Source organism: Aythya fuligula, chromosome 7 (genome assembly GCF_009819795.1).
Source record: "Aythya fuligula isolate bAytFul2 chromosome 7, bAytFul2.pri, whole genome shotgun sequence".
Lineage (NCBI taxonomy): Eukaryota > Metazoa > Chordata > Aves > Anseriformes > Anatidae > Aythya > Aythya fuligula.
In genome coordinates this window covers 1761504-1788321 of record NC_045565.1, presented here as the reverse complement: position 1 = coordinate 1788321, position 26818 = coordinate 1761504, and the positions used below count along the sequence as shown (strand labels likewise).

At 38.1% G+C, this 26818-nt stretch overlaps 1 protein-coding gene across 1 annotated transcript in view; it reads left to right on the top strand.

The window, feature by feature from the left end:
• Positions 1-26818, top strand: part of CCDC6 (coiled-coil domain containing 6) — a 49198-nt gene that overhangs the window by 12895 nt on the left and 9485 nt on the right. Inside the window, exons 2-7 of the mRNA XM_032190923.1 lie at positions 5599-5748; positions 11391-11519; positions 16385-16488; positions 18235-18395; positions 20997-21153; positions 24451-24551. Of these exons, the coding sequence (XP_032046814.1) occupies positions 5599-5748; positions 11391-11519; positions 16385-16488; positions 18235-18395; positions 20997-21153; positions 24451-24551 (802 nt within the window). The remainder of the gene's footprint in view (positions 1-5598; positions 5749-11390; positions 11520-16384; positions 16489-18234; positions 18396-20996; positions 21154-24450; positions 24552-26818) is intronic.

Below are 26818 nucleotides of genomic sequence, written 5' to 3'. Positions count from 1 at the left end.
TGAGGAAGTGACCCTGGGGATTGCCCTAGATTGAACAGGAAATCACACTACAAATCGAACCCAGAGCTTGAATGCCAGCTCACCGCCGTAACCGCAGGAGCGTTCACTCTTTGCTCTGCAGCCAGGCCACCAGACCGAAGAAAGTGCCTGGCTGGTGGGTGCAAAGCTGCCCCCACAGCACCTGGGGACTTCAGCAGACCTTCCTTGTCCTTCAACCCTACAGCTTGCTGCTGGGCGGTCACGGTAGCGTGCAGGGGTGTGAGTCTGGGCCTCTGAGCTGATTTTTGTTTCGTGTTCTTGAGAATTGCATTTCCCTAGGACGTTGGTTGCAGTGGTTTGTGTTTCTCCTTGTCTGAAATGTGCAGGATGTGCGGTGTGCTTGGTTCAGGTGCAGCCGGAGGGTTTGTAGGAAAAACAGCTCTTGCCCGGGAGAGCTGCAGTGTAAGAGTTCCCCCTGTAAGGAAACAGTATCAGTTCACTGGAATACTTATCTCATTTGTAGGCAGAGAGTTTTCCATATTTTAAACTGGTGCCAGAAATTGTGGCCAAAGCAGTATCTTGAGTTAGTAGCGCTAGAGGAGGGGTGTGTACTACAGCAGATTTGGGAAACGTGGCTCTTGTTTTGTACAAGAATTTTATATTTCTAAAATCCTGCCATTGTGACTAACTGCTTTTCACGCCCTTTCTACCTCTTCTCGATTTTTCATAGGACTTTGGGCCAGGCTGCTTTCTGAAGAGACAGCTCTAGTTCAGCGTAACATGCGCGGCAGCTGAGATCATCCCTTCTGAAGCTGCCCCAGCGTTTCAGGCTATATTCAGTAGCAAAGATTGAGTTTCTTCTGCACAGCCAGCAGATTAAATTGCTCTTCAGCTCCATCTGCAGGCTTATATTATCCATAGGGTAGTATGCATGTGTCAGTTCTCTGATAACGCAGTATTGTGTTCACTGAGTAGCTTTTGGGTTGTTGAACCTGCTTCCTTACCTCTTTGCAGTGCTGGGGAGATTTGTGAAACTTTGAGAAGAGCTCACCTGGGAGGAGAAGGGAGCATAGGTGACTGAAATATTTTTTTTTTTGACGTTGTTAATGCTAATGCCTCATTAGAAAGCCTGAGTTTTGCTGTTTCATAAAATCTCACCACTAAGGCACTGTGGTTGGAATATGGTCCAGTGCTCAGAGAGAGAGCAGCCCACCAGAAGCAGAAACTGCTGTGGGAACTAGAAGCAAACGGGCAGAGGAAAATCCAGCAGCATGCTCTTGGTCTGCTTGAGATATATTTACAGGAAAATCTGAGAGCATAAAAATAAGTTAACTCTAAACTTTACAGGTTATACTAGCATGTGGAAAAAATGACTTGTGCTGAGATTCACTTCCCAACACTATGCTCAGTTACAATATACAGTTTAAGAGATGTATATATCATTTTTTTAATTTTAAAAAGCAGCCCGTTGGATTGGTGAGCCCGTTGTCTCACAAGGACGTGTTTTTTTTACAGCACTTCACACATCAGCTCTACTGGTAATCAGGACAGCCCATTCTACTGCAACAGAAATGAAAAAAAAAAAATAAAAACTACAGGAGTTTCTATGCATTTTATGTGCACAAGAAGCACTTTAAAATCCCCTCCTCATCCTTTATTTCTTGCAAAATAATTTGATAGCCTTTGACATTTATGTTCTTGACCACAGTAGTTAAAGGTTTTTTTCCTCAGTGGGTGCGTCTGTACAGAGCTGTGAGTTTGAGACACGGGGACAGGTGGCTGTGGCTGTGTTTCTGCAGGAAATCTGCTCTGGAAGCACATTGCTCGTTTCAGGTTTCCAGAGACTGACTGAGACAGTGTTATCATTTTATATCGCTCAGGGTCTCGGCGATTTGTTTTGTAATCTGGTACATGGAATGAAGTGAATTGCTGTTTGTGGATGGTGAATGTAATATGAGGAACAGGAGCCACCACCTCCGTACCTTCGCAGACCCACTGTCACTGATTTCCATGCTCTTTCTCATTTTTTGCAGATCCTATCAGGGCCTCTTTTCAGATGCAGATACTTAATAATGAGGCAGATTGTTTGTGTGGAAACACAGGGTGTATATATGTCCAGAAAAATATCACAGTGACAGTCTGTGCAGGAAATAGGATGAAAAACATTTTTTTACTGCCTTGAAACATCAGCTTGACTGTGGGCTAAATGAGTAATAGTTCCAAGATTTCAGGCATTATTGAGATAAACATGAATAATTTTATCACTTAAGGTAGTCAAATGATCTCCAGTGTAATAAGTAGCAAGATACAGGGAAAGCATCAGAGTGGAAGTATGTAGATTCAGAAGAAATATGGTAACGCTTCATGTGCTTTTTATACCCAGTCTCATAACTGTAGCATTATTTTTTTTTTTACTTAATAGTTTGTGTTGAAATTGCTGACCACCGGGTAGTTTCAGTGGACGTTCATTGCATTACATTTGATGTATGGATATCTGGAACTCGCAGATCCTCTTTGGATTTATAGGCTTCCTGTTTGTTCAGCTGAGGAATATATTGCTGCTGGACTGGAGGCAGATATAATCCTATAACTCAGCTTTTCCTTTGAGCCACCTGATCCAAGCCGGTGCCCTACACAGCGTGGGCAGCGGGGTTGTTCCCCTGCAGCCTCCCCAGGCCAAAGGTGTGGCCCTTGGGTCCTTGTGGCCCCGTGCCAGAGCTCTGCCTGTGTGGTAAGCCACTTTGGGAAGCCAATCCCGGAAAGAAAAATGGGAGGAGGAGAGGAAAGGATGACTGCTTGGGTGTCTCCTCCTGCCTGCTCGCCTCAGCTGCGGTGCCGGCGCCGAGGAGGGGCAGAGCTGTTTGCCCAGGGCTGGGCAGGGGCTGGCAGCTCCGGGGCACGCTGCCCTCAGCACCCGGCGTTGATGTGCCACCAGCATCTGGTACGGGGTGCTGCTCTTCAGGTCGGGGCCGCTGCGCTCTCGTCAGAGCTTTAGATGGGTGCAGTAAACTGGTACAAGTTAGAAATCAACACAAACTGAAGTAGAAGTGCCTTGCTTCTTTATTTTTATTTGATTTCTGATTTAATTTTAGGTATGCTTGGTCTGTCTTCCTTGGTTTTATCTTTGAACCGTTGAAAAGCAGACACCAGTAGAAGTCCTGTGTAGTGAAGACAGTGGAGGAGATGGTTTTGGAACAGAACACATGAATTTTAACGGTTTGAGGACAATGAACCCTTGCAATTTGACTTGTTTACTCTGGTCTGACATTTCTCTGAGGACATAAGATGTTAGTAGCTCAAAGTAAAGCCACATTTAGAAAGTGATAGACAGTGTTATTGAGATATTAGATGGCTTGTGTTGCAGTGTTCTGAGACATAAAATTTTAAAAGCTGACACTTTAGTATTTCTTCAAACCTTCTGGGCATCCATATCTTGTCCTGATGTGACAAGTGGTGCTACCGATGCCAGGCGTGCTGGAGTAGTGCTGCTCTGCCAGGGCGATGCAGGAACGTTAAAGCATTAGCGAGGAGGTGCTGTGCAAGATCTAAGCTAATAAACTAAGCCAGAGCTTTTTTTTTTTTTTTTTTTTCCTTCTACCCTACTTCAGCTTGGGTTTGTGCCAAGGGAACTGGTAGCAGGTGGTGAGAAGGGCCAAGACACAAAAGCAGTAGAGACGGGAGAAGGCTCAAGGATGCAGTGACGAGGATGTGAAGAGAAAGATGGAGGGAGGACTCAATGAATGAGTTTCCAAATCATTGCTCCAGATTTATGATACTGGAGATACAATAAGGATATTTACATTGTCCCTCTTGCTCCACCAGCTTTCAAGACGGTTATGTTCTTTAAGAAACTTCTCTTCTTGGCATGGAGCGTGTTTCTGCTTAAGTAATTGCCTCTTGGACTACTAGGGAATACATCATTATGGCTAAAAGATCCTGGCACAATGAAATCCTTTAAGTGCCTTCCACTTAAAGCAGGATGTATAAAGAGATGGTTATTCTGGCACATTTTGGGCAGAAGATTATGGAAGTTAAACTTCCAGTAAAACTCCAGTTATGCTTTTTGTCACTTCTTAAATTTTTCTCTCTCAAATTTTACCACAGTAAAACCTGGTGAATCTTTCTGTATTGCTAGCTGTAAGCTACGTTCTGCTTCACTAGAATCAGGGCAAATCGCAACTCTGCAGTTCAGGTGATGTGGATTTAACTGTAGGGAGCGAAAATATTCCTTAACATTACGTGGTCTCATTTATTAAAAGCTGTGGCTCGGGAATTTTCTGCTTGTGTCATCCCGTTGTTTCGGGGTGGTTGTCCTTTGATTGTGGAATCAGGAGTTGGCTTCACCCCTCTGTAGCTGAGACCTTTCATTTGCCCATATGAAATACCCTTCGTGCTCTTTCAGAGCAGACTTTCAAGAGAACTTTTTTTCCATTGGGGAAGTTTCCGAAGTCTAAAGTTCTTAGAAAAAAAAAAAAAAGAAAAAAAAAAAAGGAACATCTGAATTGCAGGGAATGAAGAATGAGTGCTCGTGAGCTGCCTTTCCTTATAGCAGTGCCTTGGTACTCCAGGAGAGCTGCTGAAAAGGAAATTATCTTCTCTAATGATGCTTCATGGGGAGGATTTCCAACAGAGCTCTCTTCATTTGAAATTTGGAAATCCTCTGGGTAAAACTACTGCATGCGGGTTTTTTGTTTGTCTGTTTTAAAGTTGATTTTGTATGTAGTGAGGGAACAGGTCTGAGAAATAATCATCGAATCGTTGAATATCCTGAGTTGGAAAGGACCCACAGGGAACATTGGGTGCAGCTCCTAGCTCCGTACAGGACCACCCCAAAACCAGACCCTATGTCTGAGGGCGTTGTCCAAACACTTCTTGAACTTCATGGCAGCTCAGTGCCATGCCCACTGCCCCGGGCAGCCTGTCCCAGTGCCCGACCACCTCTGGGTGCAGAACCTTTCCCTAACATCCATCCTGACCCTCCCCGGTCCCAGCTCCATGCCATCCCCTCGGGTCCTGGGGCTGTCCCCAGAGAGCAGAGCTCAGCTCCTGCCCCCCCGCTCCCCTTGGGAGGGAGCTGTAGAGCAATAGAAGAATGTTCTCCTGGTGGGCTGGTGGTCGAGCACAAATCCTCATGATGGGAACTGTGCTTTCTGTGGCTGAGAAGCAAGGCGTATCTGCATGAAAGGATAAACGCATTATTTGACTCCTAGAGAACAGTGCTGTAGTCTAAGGGATCTGACAGGAAGGCACAGTGCTGAACGCTGCACAGGCTCAGGTCCCTGCTTCAGGAATGACGAGGGTAGAAGTTGATATCTCTGAATCAGTAATCTTTTTATAAAGTGTAAAAGGCTGGGGAGTTTGTGCATTTGGTTGGGGGAAGCCACTTTAAACCATCAGTGTAGTTTCCAAAACTGAATGGTGGGCAACAAAAAGGAAGGCAGATGCTGTTCTGCTAGAAAAAATAGCAGCACTTGGATTCCTCCTACTGTTCTCCAAAATGGAAGGACAAGATGGAAGAAAAAGTGGGGAGGAGAGAGGGGAATATAGAGAGGAACAGACTAATTGTAGTTTTTAACACGGAAACTTGCTTCCTTTCTTAAAACTGTCTTTATTTCACAGCAAGCAAGGGCAGAGCAGGAAGAGGAATTCATCAGTAATACTCTGTTTAAGAAGATACAAGCTCTGCAGAAAGAAAAAGAAACACTTGCAGTAAACTATGAAAAGGAAGAGGAATTTCTCACTAATGAGCTCTCAAGAAAGCTGATGCAGGTAAGTGGTTCCTTTCCTGATGTTTCTCCTAGGAGCCTCAGGGCCAAATGGTGGTTGAACTTTTGATTTTGTTAGCCTGACTGCAGCCAGAGGGACATGATCACATTGTAGCTGTTTAGAGCTGACACTTGATAAATGCTAAGTACAATAACTAGTGAGTGGGATTTTGTTTTTTTTTTTTTTTAATACATTGATGTAGAATTTGCATCTCCAAATGGATACTGTAGAGAACTGGAAAGTTTTTACAGAGATGCAAAGAAATAGATGTGACGTAAAGTAAATGCTAACTGTTTAACAGAGTAGTTGCTATTTAATTTTAAAAGTTAGTGAAACTGACAATTATTTTTTTTTTCCGGTGTATATGATATTTAAAAGGAGTACTAAAATATTAAACTTTGCATATAAAAATGGGCTGTGATGCTTGAAGGTTGCCAGGAGACTCTCTGTAAGTTCATCCATACTTTTAAGAAAACAGTTCCTTCTCTTTAATTGAAATGTTAATATGAGTTGGGTGCTAAAAGTAAAAAGTATAAGGTGCTATAACGATTTATGGCGGAGAAACTTCTTTTGATTACCCATGCTGCTAATTTTTGGAGAATGGATGAATATTTGTGGGAAGTATTGTACATGCTTGCCCTGCTCCAAGAGACATGCTTAAGTATCTGCTTTTCTCCTCTGGAGGAGATGGGACAGTAAGTTAGGTGAGTTGTTGGTGTGACCCACTGTGGCTCTTCCCCTGTGATTATTTACAACCTCTCCCTGAAAAACCATTTGAGTTTAAAGAACCTGATTTGTGTGTTTTAAGAATTTCTTCTGTTCTGCGGCTAAAGACTTGAGACATGCTTAGCCCTGCAGTTAGGAAATGCATTGTTTCTAAAAAACAATTAGAGCTAATCCCATCTGACACTTTCCTTAATGAAAGCTGGGACTTCTGTGACTTTGTCAATGCAATGCCTAATGTCACGTAGTATGTTAAGCGTCAAGATAACTTTTCCCAATCTTGTATTTACTTTTTCCCTGTCTTTGCGGACTGATGAAAATGTTTATGAATAAGATTTGCATTTGCTTTCTAAAGCATACATTTTCACAAAAAATAAAGCAGCAGATGGTAGTAAAAAGAAAAAAAAAAAAAAGGTATGTGTTGGGAGATACTGAATGTTCTTTTCTAATTGAAGATGCCAATGTTACAGAAAAATCTTCCTACGAAAGTCTCTTCCAGGAAAGCAAGAAATGATATACCAAGCAACGTTGTTTGATTGAAAGGGCTATGTAGGAATCAGTGACAGAAGCAGGTTGCTGGGGGCCATACCACTACATTGTGTAAAGCAAAGTAACACTTCAAAAGCAAAAGCGTGAATGCTTGGTTTGACTGAAGGGTTTTAGACTTGCACAAACGTGTACTGCACAGGTTCTTCAGTAACTAATTGACTGATTTTTAGTAATTGCTTCAAATACACTTTGCTGGTAAGATTACCTTAGCCTTTTTCCAGACTTAACTGTCATATGCATTCTGGAAAGTGAGAGATTGCTTTAAAGTTGTATCTTTAACAGTTCTTAAAATGTTAGTGTTATACAAAGTAGGTTTGCACATTACAGAGAGAAATACAAACTTATTGTCAACTTAAGACTACAACAAATTTTTATTCTTTTCTGCTGTGGGCTTTCAGAAAGTATCCTTTGGCCGTCATCCCAAATTAGGGAAAAGTGTAAACAATCAACGATCCTCAAAATTATTCTAGCCTTTTGTTTAGCATCTGGAGAAAATCCTCAGTTTTGGATTCATCATCATCCAGTAGATACAATCCAGCTTTCAATAGGCAAGCCACAAGTTCCTGCTGAAAAGAAGTAACTACACAGCCGTAACTACAGATAAAATTCTGACCACTGAGTGCTTTTATTGAACAGTATCTCAAGCTTTGTTTCATGTGACTTTCCTCTGAGTCTCATTCGGCTTTTGATAAATGTGATTATGTCAACCAGATTTTAAAAGGTGACATTTTTTAAATGCACCGGTGCTCAAAATGGTTAGCACTAGAACTGTAATTTTGGCCAACATCATTAGGTAACAGTTTTTGAAAGTCCTTTGTTTTTCACAGCTGTAGGGGCTTAAGCATGGCATTCAGAGCAGCATCGGGAACGAGCTCCCAGAACACAAATACGCTTGCCATGTGAAAGCTGTCTGCCAGCACGAGCTGCAGCGCTCCTCGCTAATAGCCCAGCGAGAATTCCCCAGTTCAGCATGATGTGCCTTGCTGTTAGAAACCATTATGTTACATCAGGTTTTCGATGTAGTTGTAAGAAACTAAATTTAAAACATTCAGTGAATGCCAGACTGATTCTGAACATGCATAGTAGTATGAAAAAAAAAAAAGGCATTTTCACTGGAATACTGCTCTCTGTCTATGACCAGGCTTTCTGGTGGTACACTATTGCTTGATAGTAGTTGTTTGTAACTATGGCATTACGTTTTACTGACCCTACAAGCCCAATAAATAACTGTATGTTTTTGCTGGTTTAATTTCCTTTTATTAGCATAATTTGTAATTTTGCTAGACTGAAGGTGACAGATATGAAGGAGAGCATCCGTCTCATAGATGTTTTGGAGCAAATAAAAGCTTTTTGTCACATACGTCCTGGTACAGCTTTTATAAGCCTTATATAAATTCACTATACTTTCCCACATACTCTTTTGTCTGCCTGGCTGCTTATCTGAAAAGTTGGGCGCAAGTATTTTGTAGGCTCTTGATTCTTAGTCATTAGAGAATAGAGGTAGCATTTTACAGAGCAACATTAGAACTGTTTTGATGAACAATATATATGTGGAATTTTGAGATTTAAAGAAGTAAATCTTGAAAATTGCATCTGTTGTGAAATGAGGCTACTCCAAAGAGTAATCAATTTTTAATATTGCTTTAATTTATAAAGTCAATTATTCTTTACGTTGTCCAGCAGTCCACTTCAAAATCACAGATTTTTTCATATCGTTATTTTTTTGGAAGTGTGAATTGCTCCAAGTATAAGTACCTGGCCTTGGAAGTAAAATGTTAAGACTTATGGAGATAATAAGGTAATCAATAGTCAGGAGAATTAAGTAATTGGGAAGCTATAGCGAAAGGTTTCTCATGCAAATCTGATTCTTGACAATTCTTTCAAAAATTGTAAGCATGTTGACATAAGCTATTACCCTTCCTGCTCTCCAAAACACCATGTGTCAGCTTGAGGATGCAAATAAATAATAATTGTGCGAAATAAGCAGAGTCAGCTCATCTATCATGTATTTAATGAACATCTGGATGTAAAGAGGAGTCACACTGATAGGAATTTGTTAATAAAAAGGACTTTCGGGATGCATCAGAGGAGGAATTGGACAACTTTTAAGGGCTGGAATACTAAAAATAGACTGCTAGGACAGTGTACAAGGTCATAGTCTGAGGGATAAGCGAGAGTTGCTTTTTTTAAAAGGGAACTTCCTCCATTAGCTCCATTATTTCAGGATAACACTTTCAGCTGTCCCAGGGAAAGGTCATACAGTAAGGAAGTAAGGAAAACGTGGACCTTCACTGTATCAGGAAACTTCTCTGTAGAGAGAAGAGGAAATTACTGTAGTTGTGTAAAACTTGCCTGAAGTAATGTGTGCACTCTTACTGTTAAGCTTTATATTGGAAAGCCCACTTCTCTAAAGTATTTGCTCTCTTGCCCCAAGTCCCTATCTGGTCTTGTGTAAATGCTTACAGTATCTCTCCTACAGTTTCCACGTGCATTTCAAGGTCTGTAAGGCATTGTCCTGAAGGTTATGTGTTCTAACGTTTTTTTCCTTCTCTTCAGCTGGCAGCTATACCTGTGTATGTAAACAGTTGTTACTATAATTGCATATAACTTAGAAGTTTGAAAATGTTCTCTTCACTAAGTAAAATAAACACTTTGTCTCAGTGTTAGCAATTCTGTTTTTCAGTGCTAGAGTTTCAGCATTAGTTGTGGTGGTTTTTTGTCTTTTTTTGTCTTTTTTTTTTTTTTTTCTGATCAAAGCCAGTGAAAGGGAAGAAAGATTTTACAGAATTGTGAGTGACAGATACCATTAACATGTGTTTTGGGGGAGTGCTAGTGCTCTTTTCTCTCCACTTTGAATAATAGTCATTTTACCTCCTGGTGTATTTATGTTCAAATCAGAATAGAAAGTGTTCCTGTAGTCAGTCTTTTCAGCCTTTACTCATTAGTCTTCTGATTAGCTAGAATCGTCCTTTGGCTACGGTTCACACTCCCAAGAAAGGATTTAATAGATGCTACACAGCAGCTATAGATCTAACAAGCCTCATCAGTTCCCGGGTGATGCAAATTCCACACAAGCTTTAGAAGAAATAATTTGCCAAACAAGACTTTGTTCTTGCAGCTCAATTTGTTTTAAATATGATAATCACATTTGCGTATAGGACATGAGAGCAAGAAATAGTATTTGCTGGTAAGTTGGCTTGAGGTGCCTTCATATGACCATAGCAGCAGCCTGACTCACTGAACTGTCTGCAAAATGCTAGCAGCCCCTAACCAGACACTTTGTTAGCAGCATCTGGCTTTAGGCTGAGTAAGAGATTTTGGCAACATGCCTTTTCACACAGTTTATTTTGCTAACTAAATATAAGCTGATTACAGCAACTGGCTTGGATTTCAGTTTTTAGCTAGGTGAAAAGCATAAAGTGTCTAGAGCAAAATGAAGATGGATGAAAGTATGAGCACCTTGAGCTAGGTCATCTGCACCCTGTTTGCTCCTTGTGCGCCTTGGCCGCCTTCAGTCTTAAACTTGGGGCTGCTGGATGGGCTGGAGGAGGGATTTAGAAAACTGTAAAACTAAATGATACCCTGTTCATATTAAAACTGTTTTTCCAAACAAGTTGAATTCCATTACTGAAGTAAGAAACTTCAAATTGTTGATTATCAAACAACACAAACGGTATCTTGATATATAAGTGTGAATGTAACTTTTTGTTTTAATGAAAAATTTTGCTTTGCAGCCCTGTGTTTTCTCACACAAGAGAAGAAATGGCTTTAATTTTGACTAAAAAGTTGAACAAAATTTCCCAACTCTTCAACCTAGAGTGGCCATGATAGCCTCCGTTACTATCGCTCTGTAGACCAGCTGGCTTCCTCAAGTGCCTGGGAATTTCTGTGAACTTCAGGGATTTTTGGACAAATGTGTGATTTTTTTTTTTTTTTTTTTTTTAAGTGAATGGAGAAAACTCGCTTATTTTACACACCATTCTGGTGTTGACTTTAATATGTGAAAAATGAAGTCTCAGTACCAATAAGCCCTGAAAATACAATTGAACCATAGACTACTTCCATATGTATGTTTCCAAGCTGTTCCTGTCTCTATTCTGTTCTCTCCACACTCGCATTTCTGCTCTGAATCTTTTGCCAGGCTACATTTCAGATTACTTTGTCTCCAAATAGCACCAAAAGGAACTGAATTAATGAACTAATGAATTTTAGCTTGTTGAGGAAAGATTGTTGGGTGCTCTGTACATTTTGAAGTCTTTTGAGAAGAATTATCAGTAGAGAATTTAATGCTATGTAAGAATCAACATATAAATAAATTTTAAAATGGTGTGTAACTTGTGTTTAAAATATTTCCATATCTCCTAAATTTTTAGCTACAGCATGAGAAGGCTGAACTGGAGCAGCATCTAGAACAGGAACAGGAATTTCAAGTGAACAAACTGATGAAGAAGATTAAAAAACTGGAAAATGACACAATTTCAAAGCAGCTCACCCTGGAGCAGGTAACTTTTGGCTTTCAAAATGATGACTGCAAAACAAAAAGAAGGATTCAAAAAAAATCTACTTATTTTGTTTTAGGTTTGACTTCATTTTTAAGTCTGTAAGAAACTGGCCAATATCGACAATATAATTCAAGGAAAGTGATTTTAACTCGTAGTCAAAGCAGTACAACATTAACAGAACTTGTTATGAACCCCCCTTTTTTTTTCCCATGGCATTTATGATTCTCAGTACCCTTAATACAGGCCTTCATGTCGGCTGGACAGCTGTGACTATTTTGCAAATGCAACTTACTTTTTTGTAAGTTATACTTGTTGCTGTTTGTCAGCCTCCACTACCATACTACTGTTGGGAAAGACTGCCATTTCTAGTAGCAGGTAGGCACAACAGTAAACCATGTACATATGGTCTAGTTGTGCTCTAGGTCACCTTTTTGTGGTAGCTTGGATAGCACAAAACTTGATTGTCAAATGTCAGCTCTGTGTATACTCACAGATTTTAAGATTGACCATGTCCAGTTCCCTTTCTCCCTGAAAAGAGCAATGAAGAGGAGAGAGAAAATACCACTTCTTTTGGTCTTGTTGCCACAGGAAATTTAGACTTAGGGATTGCCTCTGTGTCGAATTCTAGGCATGTGTATCAAAGCACCTCAGTGGCCTTAGTAGGAATTATTTTAGTATGAAGGCAAACAGATGAAAAAATCCAGGCTCATTAAAGAACTTCAGTTTTTCTAGCTTGTGAAATTCCAGTTATTTTGAGTGGTGTAAATACAGTACATTATTCCTCAGAATTTGTTTGCTGTTCTTACCAGAGATACGATGCGTAATTTTTATGTTGTTGATAATCTGAAGTTCTACCTTTTTTTATTTGACCATCTTATTTCAGATGAAATTGTAGGTAAATTAATAGCTATCTTAATGACAAAACGGGTTTCCTCAATTCTTACGTTAACATTCTGTATGAATAGATCTATGGAACGAACTGAAACAGAGAAGTAGGAAGATGTAGTTGCCAGCAAATCCTTAACCAGCGTGGAAATTAATGAGATTGAAATATCTCTCTTAGCCACAAGGTGGTGGTGGTGGCCACATAATCATAATTGAAATGAATGCAAAGTAAGATTGCCAATTAAGCTGGTTTAGTCTTCGAAATAGAAACCCAAGCTACAGCTGGAGTTTTAATAGTATTTCTTTTTGTATTGTTATGGACACACAGAGACTTGTGAAATTTTAACATTTGATTTTTTTGCTACGTTTAAATATCAACAATAGATCATTTTTTAAGGAAGCCTGGAAGTTCAGTGATGAGTTACTTAATTTTGGTGATACCAGGTCTTTCTCTCAAATACCTGATCTTAATTTCTTGCAGTAAGATACAATAAATCTCAAGTTACTTTGAACTTCAGCATGCTTTCTTGGGGCATGTGCTGTACCTGATAAGAAGCAACCAAAAATTGTGAGCAGAGCAATTTTAAGGAGGGGGGATTGCCACAGCTCTTCAACAGAGCCCTGTTAAACAAGTCTTGGAAGGAGTACTCCAGGAATGCTTTGAATGTAACCTCCTAGGACTGCGTTACTTTTCACTTCATCTTCATGAGATCTCTATCACTGTAACCAGTGATCAGACAGTTATAACATGTTCACCAATTCCTGTTTTTTAAATGTGGAACATGAATTAGCTCTGCTTTGATTCCTTCCTCCTTTGCTTTCTTTCGTCTGGAATGCTTATGGCACAGGTGATGAGTAGGTAGCTGGTTTGCAGCAGTGATGGTCATGTAGAATGTTAATCCTAATTCAAAAAATTAAGTTGCATTTTAGGTTTCGTATGTGACCTGATTTAATTTCTTTTAAATCAGCTTCAAGGAGCAGAACATTTTTCTGTGAAGGCTAACAGTGAAGAAATTTGCAACATGTGACTATTTCATTAACTGAATGTTTTAGTTAAAACGAACAGTGCCATTTTTCTGTGTTGTAGTTCAGTGATTTGATGGGAAATAAAATAGCTGCCAGTCAGAGATCAAGTGTATATAGTTTTACTGTTACCCTTTTTAACTGCTTTAGTATTTTGTACAGTAAAGTGTATAACTAGAAGTGATGCAGTCAGAAGATTAGAAATAAGAATTAAGTTGGTAATAATCATCTCCTATGTCTGCTCCTTTGAAAGGAGAAGATCATGAAACATGAAATCTTCTGGAAAGATATTCTTGGAGAGAGTAGCAAAGAATTAAAGATACAAACAGGGAGGGGCAGATGAGAAGCCAATAAGTGAAATTTGGGATAGTGGGACTAGGCTGAAATCATACTCAACTTTCACTGATTTGGAAGGTCTCCATCATTTTAGGAAGAAACACTTTTGCTTGTCAGTAAGTTGGCAAGAAGACTCAAGAAGCAGTAACGCAGTAATAAACATACAATGGATATTTTAGCTGCATTTGAAGGAAAGTAAGTGTTAGAGAGACAAAGAGAAGTACAATGGGATGATGAGGAAGGTTAAAAGGGATTTTTCTTTTCCTCTAAAGAGAGGACTAGGATCCAAAACAATAAGCAATTCTTCCTCACTTCCCTACTGTGATGATTAAAAAAAATCAAATGATATTTGATTGGAACATAATTTTGAACCTATATAAAATGATGCAAGTATTGACAGAGCTGCTAGTTTGGTGTTGAGATGTGAGCCCCCCCCGTTTTATTTTGTTCAAAATATAATCAAGATCCTAACAAACTCATTGACTAGATCTAGACTTCATTTTAAAGTTCACCTGAAATGTCTGTTGCAAAACACGCATACCTACATTCTTTGTGAATTCACAGCTCTGCTCAGCATGCTGAAGTGGCTTCTTCTATAGGTTCAATTCATTAAAGCTTTAATATCCTGACACTGGGAGGAACTGGGAAAAAACTCGAAACCAACAAGGAGGATACTTGTTTCCAGTTTTTTCTCATATTACTTGAAAAGTGGAGTTTTAGATCTCCTTCACAGCCCACTGTCTTCGGTGTTTCATCAGAACACATCTGTCAGCCTTCAGGGTACAACTCATTTGTCTCTTGTCCCTGATGATTTGACCTTGCCATTGTGCGTACATTCAGGTGCCTAATTAATAATGGACTGTGCTGCCTTGGTGATGGCTGCTATAATACTAAGTGTAATCTTAGATTTTTCAAATTAGAGTTTATAAATAATTTGCTTTGTCTCCAAATTCCAGTATACTCTTTTTTCCTACCATTAAATGAAATAGATTTATTTTCACTAGTATGCCTTTGTATTCTTGTTTGGTGCTAGATCAATGATGTAGCTGTAAAATAGACTACGAAGGTCAGGCCAGGTAAGTCCAAACCACACGGCATTGAAGTGATGCAAAAACCATTGCTGTACAATTAGTCATCTGCAGTCAAACCTTCTTCATCGTGTGTTTGTACAGATAGCCATCAGATGTAGTGCAGATCTTCGTGCTGGTAATACAGGAGCACGATAGGCAGATTCCCAGAATATTTTATGCACTTTCTTCTCTCTGAACTCAGTCAGCCCAAGCATTGGCCAAGCATCCTAAGGCAAAACGCCATCTCTTTCCAAGGGCTGAGCACTTTGCTTTGTACCATTCCAGCTCCTACTACTGTGGGCAAGGCAGTAGAAGTCAGGATACAAATTCTGATCACTCATGTGAGACTGAAGCATATTGCTCCTGACTTGTGTGTTATGGAAGTCTAAATTCCCTCAATTGTTAATGTACATCTAGAAATGCAGATGTGGACAGGTTGTCTAAACCTGTTTTTTCTAAGCGTGCTCCCTTACTCATCAATATAAGTGTATTTTTACTTAATTTGCCCTAAATTTTGAAGAAGAAAGTTGTGCAGTCACTCATTAAACTCTTACTGTTGCATTAAGTGCATAAGTGTAAGTTCTGTTTGGTTATTTCGGTATTAATTGAGAGTCTAGAATGTGACCCTTATGGATTTAGATGGTGTAACAGCACTTCAGGCATAGTGATGCAATAAGCATGTGAGGAAACCGTTTGTTCAATCTATTTGCGGTCTTTCTTTTTGTAATGTGTTTTTTTTTTTTTTTTTTTTTTTTTTGCCTATTGGGAAGATGGTGAGTGTTAACTGTAGGTTGGTTGGGGAAAAATAACCTCATGGTATTTTCCATCTGTAAAGGCATTGATTGTCACATCTGTTTTGTCGTATTAACTCCTGGAGTTCAGCTGCCAGCGTTAGTGAATAAGATCAGCTGTGCCTCTTAATATTCTAGTGTGAACATGAAAAATGCCAGGTTAAATGTTGTTGTTTATTAATTCTTTGCTGAGATAGAAATTAAATTGGTTTTCCTAGGAAGGATTGATGCTGTATCACTAAAGGCAGTTGAATATTTTTTTTGTTTCTGTTTTACTTGTTATAAAACACAAGTCAGACATGGCTTTTCTTCTGTTTCTGGCTTACATAAGCATGATTCTTCCGCTTTTAACGTAAGATTTTTTCAAAGGAGTAAGTGCTTAAATAGTGGACTGTAAATTGCATGTGAACTTCAGAGGCTTGTGGAGACCTTTCTGAATAAGCTTGTTATGACATCAGTGACCGTGTGTCCAGGTTTCAAGCTCCTCTTTACTGGCAAGCAGCAACAAGTTCTGTGTAAAAAATTTCTGATAAGATGACGATAATTGTGCAACTCCTGAATCTCTTAAATTTTCCATACACTGTGGCCAGTGTATTTTGGCTGAATTTTGTTTCTTCTTTGCATTTGCCTTGATGTTTTAAGGCATCATGTGAAAGCCTTATTTTTCTTCTAAGACAATGACCTATTCTAATGATAATTCCCTTAAGAAAAAAAAAAAAAAGATGATTCCATCATTTTAATTCAGTGCTTTCCTCTGCAGCTAAGACGTGAGAAGATTGACCTTGAAAATACCTTGGAACAAGAACAAGAAGCACTAGTGAATCGTCTCTGGAAGAGGATGGATAAACTTGAAGCAGAAAAACGGTTTGTCTTGTTGCACTGTGTTACTGTGGGAGATGTATGATTTAATACTTAACCTTCTAGTTTTACGTATGTTTGTCTCTGTCATGCAAGGGCTATTTCATCTGTGAAAACCTGGAGGTTCACACAGTTGTAAAGCTCCTTATTTACCCTATACCACATGCTTGAGTGCCTACACTAGATGAAACTAAGTAGTATAAAAATGATCTGGGAAAACTTGAAGGAATTTGCTGATTTTTTTTAACTGCTGATAGTTTTTAAAGTTTCTGGTTTGGGGTCAGCTTTCTATTGATGGCCCAAAGAAATTAACACGGTATCATTATGTAAGAAGCTCTTGTTTTTTCCCCTATCTGCTTGAAGAAAACTTCAGCTTTTTCTCAGTTGTTTGCACTCATGTCATTAAAACTTCCTGCTGCTTCTTCAACAGAAAATAAGACAGAGATACTTTATGTTCTTGGGAAAGCTAAGATTAAAAATATGTATTAAAGCGACTCTCTCTTTGCTGTATAAGAACTCTGCTTTGGTGGCAATAAGGGAGAAGAGGTGACAAATTCCTTGTTTTCTACTACATGTTTTAGTAGAGTTATGTTAGTGTGGCTCTATGAATCTTGACTGGAGACTTGGAAAACACCTGAACCTGTATGAACTGCAGTTCTTGTAGTTCTATTTTACAGAGCCCTGTGGAAGGTGCTCTGAAGAGCTGCATGTAATACTCAACAGTGGTAAATCCATAGTGAATGGACCTTTGGTAGGATTTTTGCACATCTTAGCTTTAAAGTCTTTTTTTTTTTTTTTATTATTTTTTAAGTCAAACCATTCCTGGTTTAATTTATCTCAGTTGGTGCAGTTGGTGTGCCTTCTTTCTGGGAGATAGGTGGAGTTGTAGACCATGCTTTAGTACCACATTGCGTGGTGGGTATGAATACCAGGCCATGCAAAGAGCTGTGCTTGCATAGAGTTGTTGTCCCTGGTGTTCAGTGCAGCCTTGGATCTCGCCAGTCAACATGGTTCTGGTGAAGAACAGTTTCCTGCTTTCCATCTGAAAAATATGTGTTAACTTGAAAAATATTCATTAAAACATTAATATGTACTGTCTACTTGTTTCATCATGAAAAATGATCATTACTCCTGAATTTACACAGTTGAGTGTTTGAGGTATTTGAAACCTTGACTGTATGGAAAGAAAAACGTGATGAGAAATATTTTTCTGTTTGGTGATACTTTAAAGGAGAATACCTGCTTGAGAAAATGTCTATGAAGTTTTTTCTCTTTTGCTAATGGTGAAATGTAGAAAAGCTTGTATTTCGCCATAGATAAACTATGCTCATTTGTTCATCTTGAATGTTTATTCTTCCTCTAAGAACATAAATGTAAAAACTTGGAAGAGATTAAATGAATTTGCTTGGAAATTATTATGGGGGTTAAGTTTGAGTATAAAACTGAGGTAACTATCTAAAGTCTTTAACTTGTTTTTCCCAAACTATATGCAGAAATATTTGGCAGTGTCAACACCCGAATACTTTAGAAAATCCATCTGTCCCTGTACACAAATTTTACATTTCGTATTTTTGGTTAAAACAAACAAACAAACAAAACATTATTAATCCTCCTGAAATTTTCCTAAACAAATGCAGTAGTTAGCGTAAATCTTACATACCTGCCAAGGCCTTGTAGTGTCTTTTTGGGGAGTTTAAGGGGTTTTCTTTTAATGTAAATTGAAAGTAAAGTTTAAGCTATTTTTTTATTCAGAATTTTGCAGGAGAAATTAGACCAGCCAGTATCTGCTCCGCCATCACCCAGAGACATATCAATGGAGATAGATTCCCCTGAAAATATGATGAGACACATTAGGTTTTTAAAGAATGAAGTGGAGAGGTTAAAGAAGCAACTGAGGGCTGCACAGTTACAGCGTGAGTAAACAACTTGTTTTAAATCTTTTTAAGTCTGTGTAATGTAAGATTTTTATATCAACTTTCAGGAGTTTAAGGTACAAGTGGAAAAAATAGGATAAGTTTGGACTAAGCTTCATAATTGCAATAATTAATGTATAATGTATATATACTGTATTTATTTGTTGGGTTTCTGTGTTTGTTTTTTTTTGTTGTTGTGTTTTTTGTTTTTTTTTGGGGGGAGGTGGATTGTGTGTTGCTGGTTTTTTTAGCTTTACTAGAATGGGAAAAAATTGCCAAATATTTCTTGAATATATTTGGGCCATAAAAAATACTTATTCTTTTACCCCGAGACTTTTAGCAGTATTTCAGCACACAGATTCTTTAAAACATACTTAAGGATTACATTGTAAGAATCCAGATACAACTTAGGAATTACTCGAAAGAATTAATGGCTATCAAAATAAAGTTCAATTGTAAAAATTTCTTCTAATGGTTGCAGGCTGTGCTGAGGTAACTTTAGCTTTGCTAAAGACTGATTTAGACTGACTTAGACTGATTTTTCAGGGAGCTGATTTGACTTCACAGTATAGCACGAGTAATCTTATTTTGTTCTTCCTTAAGTAAGATCTTTTTGAAATAGCTGTGTACAAGTCTGTGTATTTCTGTTGTGGGAGGCGTGGTGGAGCCTTGCCCAGAAGTGGACACCCTGCTTTCTGCCGTGCCTTTTGAGGGGAGGGAAGGTGGGTTTTGGGTGGCAGAAAACTCACTCGTGCCTTCTTGGAATGCTGTTCCATCATCTCTTCACCCTAAATCTAAAATTTCTATCTAAGGTTTGTCAGTTCTGCCTTTTTTTGGTAGTGTAGTTTACAGTCAGTAGCGTTATATTTTGTCTGAGAGATAAGGAGGTGCCTACCTACGCGGGCAGATTTGGGAGAGCACGAAGCAGGCAGTCGTCCCCCTTCATGGTGCTGGTCCTGCGAGGCTGGCTGCAGCGCTTCAGCGCCTGTGTGGAGACACAGCTCACAGGGCAGCGGCCTTCATATGGGCAGAGATAGCGGGAGAGTGCTTTTGTGCAGAGGCCTTGTGCACAACTTTGTGGTATTAATAATTTGTGTTAGTTAAAAGAAGTAAGGGCTGCTTATCTCTGTACTTGACAGTTCTGTCTGCGGCCTTTGCTTACTTAACTTCAGAATGAGAGCAAGGCCTAAGATTTAAAGTACTCTTTGTACAAATTTGGCCTAATCTATTTCATTTCACATGTTCTTTGCTGTTTTCAGGTAGTTTGTTTTTGAAATACTGTAATTCAGAGTAAAATTCTAAAGTAGTTGAAGTCAAATTCTCATGGAAAATGAGATTTAGGTTTAGAAGTACTCTTTTCTGTTGTGAACAGGTTAAACAGCTGCAGTATGTACAGCAATACCGATAGAAATTGTGGATATACTGGTTTGTGGGCTGCCGGTAAACAGAAGATGAAACTGATACACCTTTCTTTCAGGAGGAAGTTTGGTGTTTGCAATATGTGGTCATTTGAGAACCTTTACTATTATTCATAAATACTTAGTCTGCTTACTGAATTCTCATTCTGGTATTACATTTCGTTTTCCTGAAACACTTACTTCCACTCTAGGAACGGTTTTGATATAATAATAGCTGTAAATAAGTGATACTGTTACTTTTACGATTGGTACTTCCACTTAAAAGAGACAAGCCATGTATAGTTGATAGTTTGGGAACAGTCTTCTGAAATAGGAATATCCTTTGATTAAAGCGTACAGCATAAAGAAATGTGCACACAGAGTGATGGATCTTTTTTTTTTTTAAAAAAAAACAACAACAAAAATCAATGAATTCACTGCCTATTTGATCAAATATTAGAAAACCTCACAAAATACATATGTGTAATAAGTCTTCTTCAAATGTTCCATTTTATTTAAATAATGTGTCAAAATGCTGCATAGCTTTCCGTGTTATAATTTAATCACTTCAATGGTCTGCTAAATGTCTTTTAAAGTACTGTTTGATGAACTCAGTTTAGAATTGCAAACTCAAATTGTCGTTTGATGTAGAGAGTAAACCACTTGTTGACTTTTAATATTGGTGGATGACCTGCTGGCCCATCTCTATGATGAAGTCTAATCGAATGTATGCTATAGAATATTTATAAGATGACAATTTAATACAAGTTTGAGTATTTTGTGTTTCAGCACTTGTTTTGTGATTCCTCTCTTGAAATGGAAATGCACCGTTAAAAGTATCTCTTTGCAGTAATATTTTCATAACTGTGTAATTGCATTACTGTAAAGGGGCAGGAATTGATTTAATTGGTTTACTGATTTCTTTGACTTTTTTTCTGCTTCTCAAATTCATTTAAGTAAATGCTTGAAAGTTCTTCTTGTTTTTATCCTCATTTGCAAAATTGCTGTCAGATAGTAATTTTAGTAGCTACTGTTACAAATTAGCCTTTGATGTAATGACTTAGAGGTGGGAACTTTGAGTGATCCATCCTGTACATTCTCTACTCCCTCATTCTTGAAGTGCTGGGATAAAATTAGGCACAACATATGGGCCTGTCTATGAAATTGAATGTTAACCAAATTTTAATGGAATTCTGAATTTCAGATTCAGAAAAGATGGCACAATATTTAGAAGAGGAGCGACATATGAGAGAAGAAAACTTGAGGCTTCAAAGAAAATTACAGAGGGAAATGGAGCGTAGGGAAGCACTCTGCAGGCAACTGTCAGAAAGTGAATCCAGCTTAGAAATGGACGATGAAAGGTGTGTATTTTCTAGCTGTTCAGGTATGTTAGCACTGAGCTTGTTAGCTAACGCTAACATGCTTTTTTTAATATTAGAAAATGAGTACTCATAAAGGTAACTTAAAAATGGCCTTAATATATGTATCAAATTTCAACATGGTCCGGGACTGTCTTTAGTAGAATTATATCGGACTTGTTTACAATTTAGATTAATTATAGCAGTGAAAAATAAAACAATTTTCTGAAGATTGTTTAGGGTTTTGATAGTGTATGGTGAAATAAACAAATCTGTGGGATTGAGCTTCAAGATAATTAAATCATGGTACCTTTGTTTTTCACCTAACTTGGTAACTGCAATGAATTCTGTGAGGTAGGAAAAATATACTTGGGGTAACTTTTCTTTTGCAGAAGATAGAAAGTGTTCTGCCAAATCCAAAGGAATAGCATATAAAGCTTTAGAGAGAAGAAGCATTTCCAGAGCTAGTGGGTTTGTTTTTGATGTCCAAAATATAATATCCTTGATTTCTTTTTTTTCTGTACTACAAGCTGCGTTATTTGCAGTGACCGTGGAAATAATCTTTATTTTTTTTCGTGGTTATATATTATACCTTTTATTTTCTAACATCATAGTGATATGACAGTGTTATATCTTGAAAGAGGTTTTATGTATACTTTGAATAGAACATTCTTAGTTCTTATCAAATGTTCATTATCTTATTATACAGTTTTACGTTATTTTGGATTTATAGTGGTACTTAAAAACCAATACAAACAAACAAAAAACCCTCGCTCTGTGACGTGTATTCTTCTGATACTAAGATGCTTCTTCTTGGGTCATCAGTATATTTGTTATGAGATATAATTTACCAGAAAACAAAGTACCAGATATTTTGTTTCAAGGAGTGCCCTTAAAATTCAAGGTAATGTTTTCAGTTTTATGAGGTACTAGGCAACTGACATGTATTGCAATAGCATCTAGTATTACAATGTAGAATGCTGTGTTAATTAATTATTGTTAGAAACACGGGGTTCTCGTGTTCAAATCTAATTCGATTAGCCTAGTCTTTTCTGCCAATATTTGTTGTAATAGAAATATATATTAAAAAAAAAAAGAATAGAAAAAAGTCAAAATTTATATTCATATTAATCATCAGTATTCATTCGAAAACTCTAGAGTATTCTAACTTTTTTTTCCAGCTTTTTGTAGATAGTGTTAGTAACAAAATGTAGAAAAAAAATAAGAAACGTAATTGTCATGTTGATTTATGTTGGTACTACAAACGCATTGCAGAATCGCTCCAAAATAGGGGCTTGCATGGTAAGTAATATAAAGTAAAGTGAGGGAAGAGGCAGCTGTTACAGTGGTTAGTCTTAGAAGAGAACTGTGTAGACAAAAATTGTAGAACTACATGCAGTAATTATTTAAAAATGGAGATTTGCCAGCTTACTTTGTCTTCCTAAAAATGGTTGTGCTGACAGATCGGATGTCCATTTTCCCAGTCACATTGTTAGCTGATGATACTTATTTTTTGTAGAGTAGATGAAGATGCTTTACTGAATTCGAAATGCACAGCTCTCACAAAATTCCTTCCTCCTAGCTAGCAGTATCCTTGCTTTCTCAGTCCTCCATCTTATTCTCTTCAGTAACAGGGAAATTTCTAAAACCGAGAAGCATACTAATGGTGTGCTGCTATTTCTCATGACACAATCCAGGTAACTAAGACGACTTACAGAAAATTGCCTTCACATAGAATAAAATAAGATTAAACCACAAAGATCACCGCATTGCTGTAATACATTTATTGTCTGCATTACAAGTTACTGAGTGTTATAGAAATAGTCTAGTCAGTTCAGTTTTGCTAATCCTGCCATTGGTAGCTCTTTGGAAAGCTTACGTTTAAGCAACCTCTAATTTATCAGCTGTTGTTCTGTATTGTAGCTACTGTTACTAATTATCTGCCCGATTTTAAACCATCTTCAGCATCACTACAGTGCACTGCCCCTGTTAAGTGTTGTGGCTTAGTGACTCTGAATATCATGGTTTAAACATTAGTTAGATTGAGAATCAAAGCATGCATCAGATTGCTTAAGAACTGGCATACAGAACTCAAAGTAGTAATTTTTGTGAGTTGCATTGAACATGAAAATTCTTAATGGTACCCCATGTTTTTGTTTGTTTCGCTTTTTTTTTTTTTTTCTCCTGTGATCTGAAAATAAGTGTAGCTACCAAGAATTTCTGAGCAGCACAATGGTAGAAGGGAAGACAAGTAAGAGTCAGAGGGCATTTAGGTAGCTAATTTTATCTTCTGCTTTGCTGCATCCAGTAAAGAAACAGATAAATGCAATATTACTCTGGGTGCGCTGATGTACAGGTAGAGGAGGAAATGAGCAGGGGAACCTGTAATCTAGACAGTGACTGAAAAATCTCCAGGGAGTGTGCCTAAGCAAGTTAACTTAAAAGCTGCTAGCGTAGGGCTTTGGAAAAAAAAATCATTAACTTGCTTCTGATATATAAACAGTGAGTGGCAAGTAGGAGCAATTGGTATGATTCTTATTTCCTTTTATATTAAATAAAACTAGCAGTTGATGGTTGTGAAGAAACTTCACTGTATTCAGTGCAGGAAGTACAAATCAATGACACGAACTAGTTACGGTTGGGATAAAATGGCACCTGTTTATTTTATCAAGATGAAGTGTGGGAGTCATCTTGCTGCACAGCCTGCAAACATCTTTAACAGGTGAAAGTGCTGCATTCAAAATGTCTGTCTGTTTCCATGGCAAAAGATGTGATGAGCAGATGGCTTAATGTTGAGAGTAGACAGATTCAAATGCGAAGCAGGGCTGTGAGGCTGACCAGCTGTTAGAACAAATTATCAATACTTCAGTGGCTTTTCTCCCCTTTCTGTGATTTCAAATTAGTGTTTGATTCCCTTTCTGGGAGATAAGCTCCAGCTAGACAAGCTGTTGAGTTCAATGTAGAAATTACATGTAAAATGCAGGACTGCAGCGTAGGTCAGATCGGTTGATGTGATTTATACCTCTGACCTTAATACATACTATTCCAACTGTGTACAGCTTGTACAGTTTTAACTGCAAATGACTAAGGTGAGTCCAGCTGTTTCCATGGAAATCTAAGCCATTACTAGAACATTCAGCAATGAAGAGAGTGTTCCTGTCATGCCTTCCTAAAGGTGACTGGTCCTACACTAATCTAACGTGATTCTTATGGGAATTCAAAATGCACAGTGAAACATTTAAAGCATGGCATGTTTTAAAAGGTTTAATCTAATTATTCTTTACCTTTCTTTTTTGTTAGATATTTTAATGAGATGTCTGCACAAGGATTAAGACCTCGCACTGTGTCCAGTCCTATCCCTTATACACCCTCACCAAGTTCTAGCAGACCTATATCACCTGGTAAATATTTCACCCAGTTTGTAAAATTTTAGTATGCGTCATATAATAATGTTCCCTGGGTTGATAGCCTTTCAAAGCTAGTCTTGGGGTAAAAGATGCATTATAAATGTAAGAACAGATTCGCCTTAAGTTTATTTTAGCACAGCACGAGTTTTTAGATGGGTCTGTTTCATACTGTGATCAAATACCACAGGTCAGTTAAGTAGTTATCCTTTGAACCCCTTATCATCCCTACCTTCCCCCCTTTTTTATACTTCTGCGAATTTCTGATGTAAAGCAATAGCATACTAAGAATTTATGTCTCTATTACTTTTAACAAAGGCAAATTAACGTTTTTGAGTATAGTAAATAGATGATATAGTCTTCAGAATTTCAGAAGAACCTGAATGGCTTACACCTGACCTCATTATTGAATTTTTCATTACTGAATATATTTTTAATGTTAAAGGAAATGTATTTATGTTATTAAGACATTTGTTGATGGATATAAAATCCCTTAAAATTGCTATTCGACAATCATTGTAAGTTTTTGGCCATGATGTCACGTGGTGATCACAAATACACTTGTACTTAGTAAAGAGAATCCTGCATGCTCTGCTTTCCCAAGTTCACCTGTAGAATCTATCTGAGAGAGTCCTACAATAAGAGCAAAGGAGACGTGCTCTGTATCAACACATTCTGCAAAATGGGATTTAGACATTTTATTACACAGGTCTAAACATATAAAATGTGTTTAAATCTTGGTTTTCAGGATTTACTTTAGTTTTTCAGAAAGACTCAAAATAATTTTCAGGCTGATGTTGGTAAGAGTGAGCACATATATCCATAAGCCAGTGTTAGAGATATGATAATTTAGGTTTTTAAGAGTTTTTTTGGGGGAGTTCTGAAATGAGACAGATTGCTTGGCTTTCAATGTTTTGCAAGTCATATTACTACAAAAACAATATATGTTTTTTTTTAATCCTTTGCCTGTAACTGTATACAGAAACGTAGTCGTACTAAAAACTGTTCTGGAGCAACTACTTTGGGTGTATGCATGTGCAGCCTTCATAATAATCATCTTCGATATTCAACTGCACATTGGCTGTAGTCCACACAGTGGCTATAGTAATGGTAAAAAGTGTATGTGGTGGAAATTCTCCAGCAATTTACAACGAGCTTGCATCCTACATTACCTAGAAATGTGCTTAATGCAGATGCTGATGTGTCAGTGCAGGAGTGCTCTTCGGGTTTATTGTTCCTTCACTGGGACAGTGGCACATTCCTTGCTTGCTATGGGCTGTTGGGTCAGATGCCTCTGGTGATGGGAGACAGAGAACTGCATTCTCATGGGAACTATATCTCACAAGCAGGGGATGCTGCAATTCAGTCTGAAAAGGAGTTAAAAAATAAAAATAAAAATAACAGGTGAAATGATCATTTTTAATGTAATTCACAATTTTAACTTTGGTAATGTTTGTACAGTAAATGTTCCAGCCTGGCACTTCTGCGCAGGCAGCTATGTTGCTCTCCACATATGATAAATTGATGTCTACTGTTGGAAAGTTTCAGACCTCAGAAGAGTAGAAACAGCAGTTTGCTGAAGAATTAATGAGATCAGTAGGGAATCTCGTACAGCTGTTTGGTAGGTATGAATGCAGTAGTTAATGAAAACAAATAGTTTTTGAAAAGTAGTACAGTAAGATGCTGCAAAAAGCACAGAATAATGCAACAGTGAATATTTTGCATCAAGTGCCTTTGTGACTTGGCCTGTTTCTATTAGGAAACAATGTGACTGAATTTGGAGAGACATAATCTGAAACACGTTAGAAATGCTATAGTTTTATGTGGATATCCAGGTCAGGTTTAATGGCTCAAATTCTGGGTCCTGAATCCTGGAGCCTTTTGTGCTTGTGTGGCTTGAGATGCTGTTTTTGAGGACTCCTTCAAGCTGAGATACTGCTAAGGTTTATATCACCCTGCATGGACCCGGTAAGACTGGATGCATTGCTATCCCTGGGCAGCTGGGGAATGGTTGCTGTAATTACTGATTAGTCTTTAGTGTGGATGAATTCATGTATATTTTGCTTCTGCAGCTAGGCTAGATAGATATTTTAGGCTGCAGAGATGCAGAAGAGCTACTTGGGATGTATGTGCGCTACTCTGTTAACGCTGCTTTGACTGCCACATTGACTTGTGTTTATAAAACTTCTGAAGCTGATTTATCCCAAAGCAGTCCACAGTTGTAATGCTGTAAAGATGTCTTAAAGTGTGTTTCTATTTTTTGT